The sequence below is a fragment of the Podospora pseudopauciseta genome, chromosome 3 (genome assembly GCF_035222475.1).
Source record: "Podospora pseudopauciseta strain CBS 411.78 chromosome 3, whole genome shotgun sequence".
NCBI classification, from domain to species: Eukaryota; Fungi; Ascomycota; class Sordariomycetes; order Sordariales; family Podosporaceae; genus Podospora; species Podospora pseudopauciseta.
In genome coordinates this window covers 378011-392271 of record NC_085893.1, presented here as the reverse complement: position 1 = coordinate 392271, position 14261 = coordinate 378011, and the positions used below count along the sequence as shown (strand labels likewise).

At 52.2% G+C, this 14261-nt stretch overlaps 8 protein-coding genes across 8 annotated transcripts; 3 read left to right on the top strand and 5 right to left on the bottom strand.

Annotated features, from left to right (window-relative positions):
• Positions 1–50: 50 nt before the first annotated feature.
• MIA40 (Oxidoreductase) lies at positions 51–1354 on the top strand (the record flags this gene model as incomplete). Its single annotated transcript, XM_062910575.1, has 3 exons — positions 51–446; positions 519–927; positions 979–1354. Exons 1-3 carry the CDS (start codon positions 236–238, stop codon positions 1352–1354), a joined length of 996 nt encoding a protein of 331 aa, XP_062766505.1. The 5' UTR covers positions 51–235.
• Positions 1355–1754: 400 nt separating this feature from the next.
• On the top strand, positions 1755–3254 carry QC763_301130 (uncharacterized protein; the record flags this gene model as incomplete). The annotated part of the gene is given in 5 exon segments (XM_062910574.1): positions 1755–1995; positions 2004–2222; positions 2292–2341; positions 2411–2871; positions 2940–3254. Coding segments are annotated over 5 exon segments (1011 nt in total). The 3' UTR covers positions 2980–3254.
• Positions 3255–3799: 545 nt separating this feature from the next.
• On the bottom strand, positions 3800–4533 carry QC763_301120 (uncharacterized protein; the record flags this gene model as incomplete). The annotated part of the gene is made up of 2 exons (XM_062910573.1): positions 3800–4256; positions 4324–4533. The coding sequence occupies 2 exons, from the start codon at positions 4531–4533 to the stop codon at positions 4041–4043; spliced, it is 426 nt and encodes a 141-aa protein (XP_062766503.1). The 3' UTR covers positions 3800–4040.
• Positions 4534–4557: 24 nt separating this feature from the next.
• On the bottom strand, positions 4558–5004 carry QC763_0047930 (uncharacterized protein; the record flags this gene model as incomplete). The annotated part of the gene is made up of 2 exons (XM_062905719.1): positions 4558–4601; positions 4842–5004. The coding sequence occupies 2 exons, from the start codon at positions 5002–5004 to the stop codon at positions 4558–4560; spliced, it is 207 nt and encodes a 68-aa protein (XP_062766502.1).
• Positions 5005–5431: 427 nt separating this feature from the next.
• Positions 5432–6772, bottom strand: QC763_301110 (uncharacterized protein; the record flags this gene model as incomplete). Its single annotated transcript, XM_062910572.1, has 2 exons — positions 6072–6772; positions 5432–6015 (listed from the first exon to the last, which is right to left on the bottom strand). Exons 1-2 carry the CDS (start codon positions 6511–6513, stop codon positions 5432–5434), a joined length of 1026 nt encoding a protein of 341 aa, XP_062766501.1. The 5' UTR covers positions 6514–6772.
• A 514-nt stretch (positions 6773–7286) lies between these two features.
• Positions 7287–10791, top strand: QC763_301100 (uncharacterized protein). Its single transcript, XM_062910571.1, has 2 exons — positions 7287–7475; positions 7568–10791. Exons 1-2 carry the CDS (start codon positions 7440–7442, stop codon positions 9476–9478), a joined length of 1947 nt encoding a protein of 648 aa, XP_062766499.1. The 5' UTR covers positions 7287–7439; the 3' UTR covers positions 9479–10791.
• QC763_301090 (uncharacterized protein) lies at positions 9527–10435 on the bottom strand (the record flags this gene model as incomplete). Its single annotated transcript, XM_062910570.1, has 1 exon — positions 9527–10435. One exon carries the CDS (start codon positions 10433–10435, stop codon positions 9527–9529), a length of 909 nt encoding a protein of 302 aa, XP_062766500.1.
• Positions 10792–10908: 117 nt separating the features above from the next.
• QC763_301080 (uncharacterized protein) lies at positions 10909–13716 on the bottom strand (the record flags this gene model as incomplete). Its single annotated transcript, XM_062910569.1, has 4 exons — positions 10909–11438; positions 11505–11748; positions 11829–13112; positions 13171–13716. The coding sequence occupies 4 exons, from the start codon at positions 13714–13716 to the stop codon at positions 11161–11163; spliced, it is 2352 nt and encodes a 783-aa protein (XP_062766498.1). The 3' UTR covers positions 10909–11160.
• Positions 13717–14261: the final 545 nt, after the last annotated feature.

Sequence of the window (14261 nt, the reverse complement as noted above, 5' to 3'; positions counted from 1 at the left end):
CTGAATTTGTGGGTTCTTCCCCTCCATTGGCCAATCATATTGCATCCGGTAAATTCCCTGCGCTGTGCCGGATGGGCCTTGGAGGTCATCACCAAAATTTTGGGATCCATCCCATCTTCTGGGGCAGCCGTTTGTTGATCACCGGACTCGGCCGGAGCACAGTGTTGTTGCATTCCTGTCTTGTACTGCTTTCTTCACCACCACCCACCACTTGCCAATCCAGTCTGCAGCCAAAATGTATCGCTCCGCGCGCTGCGCCTTGCGCGCAATTCGGCCAGCGCCGACGACCACATCCAGCTTAGTAACCGCTCCCACCCGCCGGTTCGCCTCGACATCGGCCTCCACCAAGAAGACTGGCACATGGAAGGGAACAGTGGTACGATGGGGTCTTGCCGGTGCTGCGCTATACTACTACAACACCAGCCCAATCTTTGCTGATCAAGTCCGTAAGTTGCTGCCTTGGTCTCTCATGCCTTTCTGCTCCATCATGCGGTGCTAATCATTCTGGCCCGGCACAGCTCAACCGCAAACCGCCCCCGCCGAGTTCTCCGAGGCCGATCTCCCCACCATCGACGCCCTCATCGAGGAGAAGCGTCGCCATGCCCCTCCCCCACCCCCACCACAAGCTACCAAGGCCGCGGTAGCAGCCGAGATTGAGCAGGTCGCCAACGAGGAGGAGTCTAAGCCAACAACCGAGTCCCCAGTGACGGCTGCCACAGAACTTGAGCCCGGCTCGCCCGAGGCCCTCGAGCAAGAAGCCTCCCAGCAGGGTGCTTTCAACCCCGAGACCGGAGAGATCAACTGGGACTGTCCCTGCCTGGGCGGCATGGCCCACGGTCCCTGCGGTGAGGAGTTCAAGGCGGCCTTCAGCTGCTTCGTCTACAGCAAAGAGGAGCCCAAGGGCATTGAGTGCATTGATAAGTTCCAGTAGGTTTTACCGTGCCACCACTTCTCCGTGATGCTGACAAATGGAAACAGGGGCATGCAAACTTGCTTTAGACAGTACCCCGAGATCTATGGATCCGAGCTAAACGACGACGACGATGACGAGACTGTTGTGGCCCCCGAGGGCATCGAGGTCGCGACCAAGGCTCCCGAGTCTGACGCGAAGTCGGCTGAGCAAGCTGAGAAAGATCGGGAGGTCCAGAAGCTGGTCGGGGATATCCAGGCCAAGAAGAAGAAGGAAGCCGGGGAGGAGAAGAAGGAGCAGGCCGAGAAGAAGGTTGAACAAAAGGTCGAGGAGAAGAAGGTTGAGCAAAAGGTCGAGGAGAAGAAGGTTGAAAACCAGAACGCGGTGCCATCACCTGTGCCCAAGGAGGCGGTGGATGCTACCGATGCCAACAACAAGCAATAGCCGGGTGTTGGTAGGCCGGCGTGTACAACATCACGACAACAATAGACATTCTCGATTAGGGTTCTAATTTTAAGGGGCCGGTTCGTTGGGTTGGGTTAGAGAAAGGTATTTAGCGTGGTGCTAACGGAACAAAATCCGGCCAACTGGGTTGGATTGTATGTTATCGTCCTGCTGCTTTGTGTATAAGGTACATTATGTACCATTTAAAGACATCAATGCTTCAAAAGCGGTCTTGAAAACCTACACTAGGACTGGAGTGGACGTGGGAGATAGGAGGGTGAGGGCTGTCGCTGACAAACGTTCCCATGCCTGGCTCTGGACCCGCCGAGATCTCGACTGATCCTCGGGATCTTGCAGGCCCTAAAACGTGACATCTTGGATGCTTGAGCTGTCCAGGGGTATGGCGATGCACGACAACACAAACGGCATCAAAAACGGCGCTGAACAGGCCCAAGCTCCAGCAGCTTCGCGGCTGTTCGATTGGTGGGCTGCCTTGGCCCTCCAGAAAACAAGCGGAGCCGCAGACGTCATCGTAGCCAGGAAGGGGCTTGGCGGTCTCTCAACCCCCGGCTCCCACCCGAGCGCCCGCTTCCGTTCATGGCCGGCAACTGGGCAGAAGCAATCAAGCTGGGCCTTGCCAGGTTCTGAGGTCACCTTCCCCTCCCTCCCACTCCATCACCTGCTTTTGGCCAAAAACATCGCCAGTCTCTCCGACCCACGATAAATACCATCATCACGAGCCACGACCGTTTTCTTTTTCTACTCGTTTATCACTTGACACTGCAACTCACCACTTCTCTTTGTACCGCATTACTGCTGCAACACGCATTTCTCCCATCCATCACAACTTCACAAACAGCCAACACAAGTATGCTTGCTTCGTCTACGTCGTCGACAGCCTATTCGCAAACAAAAATATCTGCTAACGTCTTCGCAGTGTCGTACGCTGAAGTCGCATCCAAAGGCCCCAAGCAGACTCCTGAGGAGGTATGTTCGCGTCACAGCTTTTCTCTGTCTACGTAGTTACCTTGCCTCTGATGCTAACAACCATTTCAGGCTGCTGCCCCTCAACCACCCCAAGTCGTAGTCGATGACTCCACCTCCACCTCTTCCCTTATCGATGTTGACACCCCCTCTGTCCGCACCGTCCCCTCTGATTTCGCCGAGCAAGAAGTCAAGACCGACACGCAGGCTGCCCGGATCGAGCGGGAGGAGGCTGAGAAGAAGGCCCGAGCCAAGGCCGAAGCCCTTCGCGCCGAAGCTGACCTCGCTAAGAAGAAGGCCAAGAGCAAGGCAAAGAAGGCGGACACCTGGTTGACGAAGCGGTTCGAGAATATGGGCGATGGTCCCGCGGGCGCGTTGGCTGTGGCGAATTTGATTGCCGTTATTGGGTTGAGCGGGTGGTTGGGCTTCAAGGCTTGGAACTCATATGAGCGCGGCAGACTGAGCTGGAAGGATGTCGGTCTCGGGCTGGGTCTGATCGGTGCTGTTGGGGCTGTCGAGGGTGCCTTCACCAAGTGAGTAGATGCTTTCTCCGAGAGAATGAGGCGAGCGGCAGGGGTAATTGCTAATCGGTAACAAATAGCTATCTCTACAAGGCCAAGGGGAAGGGCAAGGAGCAATAAGCGACTACGTGGAGGGCGGTGGTTCGATGAGGCGATATTGAGGCGGATGTCGGTAATTGGGCATCAAAAAATGGGAAGAACGGTTCAAGGGCGGGGTCGAACATTCAGCTTCCGTCCATACCACACTGAATAACTTTCCAGGCGGTTTTCATTTGGCTTTTTTTTTGTCACAGGCATGGGTTACGACAGGACATGGCATATGGATTCTGTATCTCAGCTGTTCTTTTCTTGTCTCTGGTCAGGCTTTCACGGGGTCAATTGAATGCTTTCTCATCGAGCTGTTTCGTTGGAGTGGGTGAGTGTGCACAGGGGTGTGCTGCGCTAGGCCCACAGTGACGCAACTGCCTCCATCCACTAGGAGGGGACAAAATGTATCCACATTTGACGACGACGTCTCTTTGGCACTCAGAACATCAATACAAGTGCTGCCACATTCTCATAGTATAGGCATGTTTTTGACTTCCGGCAAGTCCAGGATTTAACCGTCCTGGTCTGGGGGAGTCGGACTCACATTAGGGCCCTGCACATAATTCGAATATTCACCATCTTTCGTGAACGACGGACGATACTTTCGAGGGAAATGATAAGGACCGATTGTACAGAGACAAGAACCCTGGACTTCTATTTGAGTTATGAACATGGCTACCTACACACTCGTCTAGTTGGTCAGATTTAGTTCTTTTTCGAGAGAAATTGCAGGCATCAAAGAGCCATGTGGCTCGCAGAGAAGAGGCACATGCATCACCGCTTGGACATGGCAGATTCCAAAGTGTAGGAACTGCCGCAAAACGAATGTATTTTCTTTATTTGATAACCCCAACCCCATAGTTACCTAGGTAGGTAGGTAGGTAAGTAGATAGGTAGGTATCGGGCTACTTCAAAGCCGAATCACTGTGGGACCCATCTCTTCGCATTCCGGTCTTTTCTGTCACCTGTTTTGCTCGTGTATCATCTCCAACCACCCCTCTTACCACTTCCACTCCCTCCTGTCGCATACCTATGTGGCTCCCTCCGAAAAAAAAAAAAGCGAATGCCACTGGTATACAGTCTCCCAACTCCATTCAGCAGCGGTACCAGCAAAGCATGCTATGACCGGTGCGACCGTCAGACGGCGTATAGCACTTTCCTCCCCCAGTGATGGTGTTTCCGGTCTGGCCGATGGGGTTCTGGCAGTTGGAGTCGTAAAAGACCTGGCAGTTTGTGCCGTAGGTGCCGTCACCGGACGCTTTGATGCTGGCAATGGCATCGCCCGAGGAGTAGCAGGTGCCGCTGCATCTCTGTTTTCAACGATATCAGCTTCCGAATGTTTGATGGACAGGAGGGCGAGAAGAGACTGGGTCGTACGCCAGGGTCAATGGCATTGATCATGTCATTGCAGCCGGTGCCGCGGTAGTAGCGGCCACACTGGCCGTTGACTACGCCGGCAACTGCGCAGGCGGACCGACGCTGCAGCTCGGTTGCCTCGAGGTTGATGGGCTTGGGGGAGTTATCAAGGGTGGGAATGGATGCCACGAGGTTGGCTGCGATGAGCAGGAGGAAATTTTGCGCGAGCATTCTGAAGAATTGGTGATTGTCGTGTTATGTCTGGTAAGTACTGTATTGGATGAAGAGGAGTAGACAGTCTAGGGAGGGGGAGGGTAAAGAAGGTGGTATTTATGCAGTTTTCCAGGCTGCCTTCCTCACATTCTTTAGTCTTTCTTCATTGTGTGGCCCCTCAAAGCGACTTCCCTCTCCACAGAGAAATTTTGTCACATCCCCGGGCCGCGGAAAAGCTTCCATGAAAAGGAGACCCTAGTGAAATCATACTTCCATGTGGTGACCAATAGACTCGGTAAAGTTGGGTCATGATAGGGGTAACTAACCAACCGAAGCACGTTCCGATGCTTCACCCTCGGAGACCGAGGACAAGGCCTGTGTAGTTGTGCTACGACGATATCTGACCAGAGGCGACTTTGGCATAAATAGGCAAGTAGGCGAATACCACTTGCCACGCCCTTCCGTGTGCTTTGCTGACTTCGCTCCCATGAAGAAGAGCGGTGACTGTCATTCCAGGTACAGCTCTCAGAGCAAAATAACTTCAGTGATGCAGGTGAGGCTATGGGATGAATAAGCTCTACTTCGGCTAGGCTTGCGTGTTTGGGACAAGTCCATTTGCCGAGTGTAAATTGAAGGCTTCAGCTGACGCAGGTAGTTTATTAAGCGTTGTCACACTTTGTCGATCTGTCGTGGTTGCCTCTTGTAACACTGTTGTACTGTACTAGCGAGGAACTGTAGGCATCTTGTGTCTGGAGTAAGGTAAAGTCCACTATGATAAAATAGAATATACGAGGGAAATCCGTCTTGCGTTGATGAAGAAGACCATCACTTCGTATATGTACCCCGTAATTGAAACAAACAACGCAAAACGACGGCCAGAGCCACCCCGATGATCGCGTCAGAGACATAAATAAGCTCACTTTCCAACATGGATCACCAGCTTCCCCGCGCTCTTTCCTGTCCTCAACTTGGCAAAGGCTTTCGGCACATCCTCAAATTCATACGTCTGTTCAATCACAACCTTGATCTTCTTCTCCTTGATCCACTGCCCCAGCACCTTCAGGTCCTCCGCAGAATCCCGAATAGTGTAAACTTCGTACTTGCTCTTGCCCCCTCCCAAGAAAGACGGCAGCAGCGCCCTGGAGGCCGCGGATCGAAGCGCGCCGAGCGACAACGGGCTCCCAACCTGTACAAACTTCCCGCCTGCAATGAGGAAGTCATCAGACGCTTTGTACAGGTTGTCGGGCGTGCCCACGTTGTCCAGAACCTGCGCGAATACCGTTCCTTTGGCACGCAAGTACTCGCAGACGTCTGTGGTGGTGTAGTCGATGATCTCGTCGGCACCCAGCGATTTGACGAGCTCGGCCTTGGCCGGTGAACATGAGGCGGTGACGTGACAGCCCAAAACCTTGGCGATTTGCACGGCAAAGGAGCCGACACCACCCGAGCTACCGTTGATGAAAATCTTGTCGCCCTTTTTGACATTGGGCTGGATTGCCTCTACAAGATAGTTGTCAGTGAGATGGGTGATATTAAATGGAAAAAGCGGGACATACGGTACGCAGTCAGTCCTGCCACTCCAATGGCAGCTGCCTCGTCGACTGTCACACCCTCCTTGGGAAGGACGGCAACAACGTTGGCTGGCGCGATGATGTACTCTCCGAGAGATCCATGCTGTTTAGGCCCCAAGCGACCGTATACTATATCTCCTAGTGCGATTGAGTCAACCTTTGTCCCAGCTTGAACCACACGGCCACAAAAGTCCATGCCAGGGGTGGCAGGCGTCTTGATGACTAGCCGCCGGACAGGGCTGGGCAACTCTGGGACTTTGTGGTCGGCTGGGTTGATGGATGCTGACAAGACTTGAATCAGCAGTTCATTGGGTCCAGATACAGTCGGAGTTGGGACTGATGTTGAGATGGAGAGGTTGGCCTCTAATGTTGGTGAGGTGTTGGTGTAGATGTGCGCTTTCATTGTCGTGGGGATAGTGGATGCCATGGTTGCGATTAAGCTGTTAGGGGGAACAGGCTCGAGAAGAAGAAATCTGGAAATCAGATGCTGATATACGTGAGTACAGGTGGTGTGACACGGTGGACTATGTGTTCTTGATCAGGATGGATCATGTTATATAGGTCGATGTCAAGTGATGCGAGGCGTTCCTATTGGGTCACTGACAAATCCACCACTGAATGACGCGAGTACCCCGCCTTTGCAAACAAAGTCTTTGCATTCGGGTTAGGGTTGCAGAATTCCGCCATCATCATGGACGGTTTCCCAACACGGACAAATTGAGGATAGTTGGGTTTATCTAAAGAAATATTGGATTTCACACTTGCTACATGTCAGCGCATGACTAACTACTCGGTCTTGGGTCCTTTCACTTATTGAGGCTAGGACGAGGAGATAATAAACAGTGGGTCTGCCCCTGAGCATACCCCTGAATCGACCTCCCTCCCTCAATGAGCCAGACCTGCAAGTGATACTATCGTTGCACTGTTGATAGACCCAAGACTTTGTTTTCCTCCATTTCGGGGGTAGACTTTTCGTGTATCCAGTTAGGAACATGGAAATGCACATCCCATAAGAGTTGAATCAAACACTAAAAATGATTGGTTCATCCGATCTGCTAACGAAGAGCACAACTGTGCTCTTGACCTGCTACTACTCATGCAGGTCGCGCCACCTGAAGCTGAGCGATGGCAAAAGCCAATAAAAATTAGGACTCTGAACTGTGATAAGTCGTTATAAATCGTTAGTGACGACACCAGCAACTTTCATGGTTATACGGTATACCACCAGGCTTGAGATCTGGAATCAGAATTTCCGATATCTATAATCCGCCAAAACAAGGGAACAACGATTTAGACAACATCTCATGCTGACTTGAGAAAGCTGCAAGGCGACATAGGTACCTCACCGACAAGATGCCTACCGAGGACATGGAGGAGTTTTGGGCTTGTGTGAGTAGTTGGCAATATCTGAGCTAGGCTTGGTGACAATCGAGACGTCTCAATTGTTTGCGGTTAACAGAAACACCGCTGACACGCAGTAGTGCCGCTGTGGATTTGGTATGATGGTACCGACTGTAGCATTGGTTTGCATGGAAGTATCGTGTCAGCACGTGCTCTGTGTGCACTGTCCAGTTGAAAAATGCTGGGTAAAAGGTTGTAGGGAGCCCGAACCCTATGACGCGAAATTCAACTCGCAACTCCCATCAGAATCACACGGTACACAAGCTTTGGCCCAGTATATGAGCGAGTCACCCGAATCAACCTCGGCTTCTGAAAATGTCTCCCCATCAGCTTCAACAGCCACATATAAGACGTTTAGCCCACGCACTCCATCTTATCCTTCGTCGAGTGGGTTCCCTTCGCCAATATCTAGAGGCAGCTCGACAACGACTCCATTGACCGACCACGAGGACATAGGAAACTCGGAGTGGGAAGATGATTCAGATCCCCTTGAGACCTACGATCCCGGGGATATCCTTCCACCCTCTCAGATGTGGACTCAGCTGTTGGAGACAAACACCAATAGTGTATTTTTGGCCGCTCTTGAGCGGGGTTATGAGGGGTGGAAAAGAGAATACCAAAACTCTGCAAGTGAGTCAGGGTCTAATGCAGGGGCGGAGCCGGACAAACGAGATGAAAGCCAGAAGCAACGAAGTGGCGCAACAGGGTCATCAAGAAAACGGCTACACTCAGAGCTCGACGATGATTCTGGCGATGAAAACCCGGAAGAGCGGCGTAGATGTGGTCCTCGCCCCAAACCGACACCATCAGATGCAGATTCGCCGAGCCGTTTGCTGGCGTGTCCTTTCTGGAAAGAGGATTCCAGTCATTGGAAAGAATGTTTTCGGTACAAGCTAAAGAGAATTCGGGACGTCAAACAACATTTGAGGAGAAGCCATTGCAGAAGTTACTGTGTTCGGTGTGGCGCGGAGTTTGAAAATGCCGGGGAATTGGACCTACACTATAAACGGGATCAACCATGCGACAAGGTTGTCTTTCAGGCCAAGTGGCTATCTGAGCTACAGCAGAAGGCGCTCAGGGAAAGTAGAGCAAACCCAAAGCTCTCCCTTGAGAGCCAATGGTATACAATCTGGGACATTGTTTTTCCAGAAACACCGAAGCCCAGTTCGCCCTACGTGGACAGCACGATATCAGAGGACCTCAGCTCGTTTCTGGAATTTTTCAACCAGCGAGGTTCAGACATTATTCGAGAGACAGGAGAGAGTCTCGGATTCCATCTGGGGGTGATGCAAGAAAGACAACTCCTTCAAACATTCGTCGCCAGAATCTATGACCGTTGGGCTTCTCCAAGAGGACACACTCAGCGCACCGCTGCGCCTTCGCCCTTACAGGAGAACCCACAGCTTCTTCAAACTGTCTCTGAGCCTGACCTTGCGTGGGCACCACTAAGCAGTACGGATACGCAGGAATACAGCACTCCGGCCTTGATGGACCTGACGGCCGACACAACCACGCAGCAGGATCAACAGACTGCGCCTGAGGCTTCTTTCACCACTTCTAACCACATAGAAGCCGTTCAGAGTTATCACTCACTTGATCCTATTACCACCGCCACGATTGAGTCAAGTGTTCTATGGTCAAACGTACCGGACTATGCGGGCGTGGTTCCAAACACATCAGACAACATTATGGTCCAATCTGACAGTGCGCCGCTGATTCGGGCCAACAACGCACCTGTCTACATAGAGGAGCCAACATCTCTTCTTCACTACGATCGCGATGGTGATCTGTTCAGCATCGACGATTCAACTGCAGACCAGACTAGTCGTTTCTCGGAAGGGATATCGAGGCATGAAAGAACAACGACAGCGCCATTTGAGGACAGCCTCGACTTGCTTAACACTGAATTTGACCTCCTGCAAGCAGCATCCCTGGACAACTTTCTTTGGGAACACAACATGAACCTTGACGAGGGGGGGGGAAGCTCGTAGAAACTGTGGATGATATAAACGACATGATCTATCACGGACAAACCGTCTTCAAACACGTGCCTTCAAAAACATCTTGATCGCCTCCAGCGCAACCCCCCTCCTCATACCAGTCTCATCATCCCAAGAAGAGTGCATCCCAACAAGCTTCCCCGTCCTGGCGTCCAACAACGGAGCGCCGCTGTGGCCCCAATACGTCCAACAATCATGCTGCAACGCCCCAATCTCAGAGTTGTCCTGCACATCCTGTCCCTCGGCATACCCGCAGAATGACCCGCTGCTAAGATGCAGCACATCATACCCCGTCGATACTCCCGCCTCACTGGCTTCGAGGTCTTCACTGCCAGGGTGGCCAATACAGACCAAGCCTGCCCCGAGCTGGGGTGCCCCATCTGCTAGTGTCACTGATGGGAAAGAAACGCCTTCTGGGAGATCCCCAGGCACTATTGCTGAAGCCGCGGTGACCTGCAACAGCGCAAGGTCCCTCTGCGAATCCCACGCCAGACACTTGGCAGACACAGCCCTGCCAGACGCGAAGAGAAGCCAGTGGACCTTTTCCAGATCCAACTCAGTCTCGTCCCCCGCTACGCAGTGTGCACATGTTAGTAGGAGGCCCGAGGGGTGAATACACACGGCTGTGCCGGCCTCTTGCTGGGCAAAGACGAGTGTTGCTGAGACGGCGTGGGGCGCATTCCGCTTGAGGGTTCTGGGGACGGTGATCGCGTATTTTTGGAGAAAGTGTTGCTTTTTGAGGAGGAGGTTGTGGTCGTCGCGTGGTAGACGCGTCAGGCTGATTGGTGGTTTGGTGGGGAGGGCTGTGATGTTGGGCTTTGCTGCGGGTTGGGATGGCAGTGGTGGGGCTGGTGTTTCTGTCTCACCAGCGAGATGGATTTCTGTGCCGCTTGCGCTGCCGGCGAGCTGCTTTCTTTGAGCCCGAGTGCGGGCAGCAATGAGACTCATGATGAGCTACTCGACAAGCTGGAAGAGCCTTGTTCGGGCAAGTGAAGTGTTGTTTTGTGAGGCTTGACAGATCATGGTTAGCAATGGTTGGTTGTGTGGGGTGGGGCTGCTTGCTGCCTAGCTGGCCAACTCTGTTAGCGCGCATTTCTCGGTTTGATACGCGTTGCTTCTGGAAAGTCAACATGAAAATCGTGAGAGTGTCATATCAAGAAAACGACCTGGTACCCGGTACATGTGACAGAATCAGTCGAAACCAAGTCTTGAAGAGGAAGGTATCCAGGCCAAGAGAGCATACATGATCCAGCCAATCGTGCCCGGCGTTTCAGGGCAGGATTCACCGGGGTTTGAAGCATCATTGATGATATGTATGGAGTAAACAGGTCCACGGTTCCTACGTATGAGCAGCATCATTTACCTCTGGGACTGTAAAACGGCTTTCATTTACCCTGGGTAACATGGCTTTTCAGAACAGCCTTGAAGAGTGTGGGTAGGGAGTTTTCGCCACGAGTAAACTCTTTAACATTGAGCAGCGCGGATTATATGTCTCAACCTAGACACTCTATCGGCTTGGATTGGATGAGCCATGGCAAATGCATAGGATCCCATTAGAAGAACTGCTAAAACTCCCATTGTTTTGAAATCACTTCCCGAGTCACCATTCCGCATCACTAGTAGCTCCAGTTTGTCCTCCACCTGCGTGATATTCGACGCCCAGCACTGTGACTCTAATAATATATCTTCCCTGCCCTCCTAACCCTTTTCTTGTTCTGAACTCGCGGAGACGAGTTGTACTCTTCTGGCTCCGGCTCCGGCTCCGGCTCAAGCTCTACTTCCGGTCCCGGTTCTGGCTCTTCTAGCAAGATGGGTGGTGACCTCACAGAACATGTTTCCCGTTCTCGCTGTGCATCGGTTTCTTCTATCTTCACCAGAGATTCCATGTCGCTATCGTAGTCACCAGTCATAGGGGAATTGCCAGCTGCCTTGATAGACACAAATACTGAGTCTGAGAAGCGAGTCAGAAACAAAGCACACGGTGGACTCGAATACAAACATGAGACATCAAGCTTACCATCACTGGCCCGAAACCCCGCGAACCTCTTACAAGTCTCAAGACCGTTTCGCAAGATATCAAGCTGTTTGGTAAGCTGTTCACGTTCGGCGCGATTCTCTTCGGACTCTCCCGCGATGCGAGAAATCAGCGTGGCTGACATCTCATACACGCCGAGTGGGGAAAGAATGTCGTGCAAAACAGAGATGAGCTTTGTCTCAATGACCTCAACAGCAACATCATCAACGAAACGTTTCAAGGCAACCTAAAAAAGTGATGACGTCGACCGTTAAAAATTTTACTTGAGGTGAATATAGGGGAGAGAGGGAGAGTGCAAGCTCTCACCTTATAGTAGGCGTTCAGGCAATCCAAAGCTTCCTTGGCTGCAAAGCGGCACATATCTGGCTCGTTGGTGTCGGCAAGGGACGTAACCAAGCTCTGGATATCCCACGTAGCAACATCGCCCGAGTCAGGATGCGCAATCGGCACGCTGGTCAAATCATTTGTGTCAGAAATCTGGAAGAAGTTACGAAGAATTCTCGCTGTCCTCTTGGAGTCCCTCTCGCGCCGGACCTTCTGGAGCGTTTCGGTGAAATAATGGTTGTATGTGATGGGATGACCCTTTTGATGCGGGGCAACCAGCTCGGCGGTCTTGTCGGCTACTTCCTTCCTGATTCTTTGCATGGCAGGCCCGGAGATCTCGTTCTTCAGCCCACGAGAGGTTGAGCGGTCTGCAATGTGATCGATGACCAACTCTAGAAAGCGACCAGCAGCTCGCCACATCTTCTCGACATGCTGGCGAGCAACCTGTCCCCAGTGCTGAGATTGCTCATGAAAAAGCGTCACAACAACCAGTGGGTTGAACGTGCCCGGCAGCTCCCGTCCACGGGTTCTCCGAATCACCTTCTCAATGTGGTTCAAAAATTCATCCCTCGTCACCTGCTGTGGTTTGAGCGAAGCCCCGAGGTTTGATGTTGACTCAAAATCCCCAATGGCCCGAAAATGCCCCGCCTTTGCCAACTCCTCGGCGAACACTTCATTGAGGTTTTGGATGACAGCTCGGATGCGCTGTTTATATCCAACCGCTGTCATTGCGTCCTCGAAGAACTCGCCGTTGTAACTGCCGCTCGTTGAAGCCGTAACTAAAGCCTGGAACGCCTGGCTTAGGTGAAGGAGGTACCGTCTTTGTTCGTCAGGCGAATCTCTGGGTTGGCCGAGCGTTTCGAGCTGAAGTTGACAGGCTTTGAACTTTTCGTCAATCTCGCTCAGCAAGCTCGGGAGTTCAGCTGCAATCTGTCCCAGAAGAACCTTGCTGAGACGAGTCCTCAAGTTGGAAATGCCGAGATGAGAAAAAAGCAACCCGGTCCAGGAACCTTTGCGGAAGAACTCTGCTTCGTTGGCATCACGCTCACCCAGAGTTGAAGTGCCTTTCTCAGAATCCATATTCCTCAGTACGTGCCAACCAAGGCGAAACTCGAATTGCTGGTTTCTTGCGAGAGATAGATAAAGAGCTTCACGGTCAGATCCTGGGGTCAAGTCATCGGGCTTTGTGATGACCCCCAATGTCCGACTACCAATGCTGTCCACGGCACGCGCCAGCTTGAGGACCACCTGGTTGGCAAAGTCATTCTTGGCAGAGACGACAGCCAAGATGATGAAACCTGGGCTCGTTCATATAGCCCTGCACAACTTCTTGGATAAGCTCAACATCGGAGGCCGACTGCTGCCTTGTCGGAGAGTGAATGAGACCAGGCAGATCAACGATGGTGAGGTGCGGACGGTCAGGACCTGTGATTTCAACCCTGAGGATGTCTTTGGCGAAGGCTTTACCATGTGTTGAAATGCCCATCGCAAGCTTAGCCTCGTCGATCAGCTTGGGGAGACCCGCAAAGTCGTCTAGGTGTTCCTGGAATTCACGCAGCGAAGCCTGTTCAGATTCGGTCCGAGAGTCGCTTGGGACGATAGATACTTTGGCGCTTACGTGGGGTGTCCGGCGCAAAACTAACTCGGTAGGAAAGCGAGTGCAGAGGTTTCCATTGACTGGGAACGACACCCCCGAGATGGCCTGTAGCACGGAGCTTTTGCCTGAAGATTGATCTCCACACACGATGATTTGAGGAAGGGAAACATAGTTGTTGATCCCCTGTAAGCGAAGCTGATCGATGGCGTCAAGGAGTTCGAGCTGATCCTGGGAGCATAGCTTGCTCAGGACCTCACTCTCAAAAGCCACCATTGTGTAACGATGAGAGAGGCCTGTAAAGCCCAAGAGACAGAGGCAGGCCAGGCAAATAGGCCGAGAAAGATGACACTGGAAAAGAAAAGCTGACTACCTTCGGTAGGTTGGCAACGAGTGTTGGAGAGGGAAAAGATAGAAGAGGAGAGAAGAGGAGAAAGAGAGAGAGAGAGAGAGAGAGATGAAAATGGGTATTTGTAAGACTGAAGGTGCTGGATCAGCAATCTGCTATGAGTTGCATAGTGCGCAATTGCAGGCCTCGATGCATACCAAGAGGTTTTTTTTCGGCCATATAGAGACCGTACCAGCAAGGTGCCCAGCCGACCCGGAAAGACAGCGGAACATATTGGACAAACACTTCATGTGATTGTCGTAGGTGATTGGTTCGTTCACATCCTGCCCGACTGCAGTTGGCCTTCCTGTGTTGGGCCACATTTTCGGGCTGTTTTTGCAGCCGCGATGAGCCACGATGATGGATTGAGACTGGGAATGGGCTTCCCCTTGTTCCGGTGTGCAGATAGGTATCTAGGAGGTAGGTACCTCTA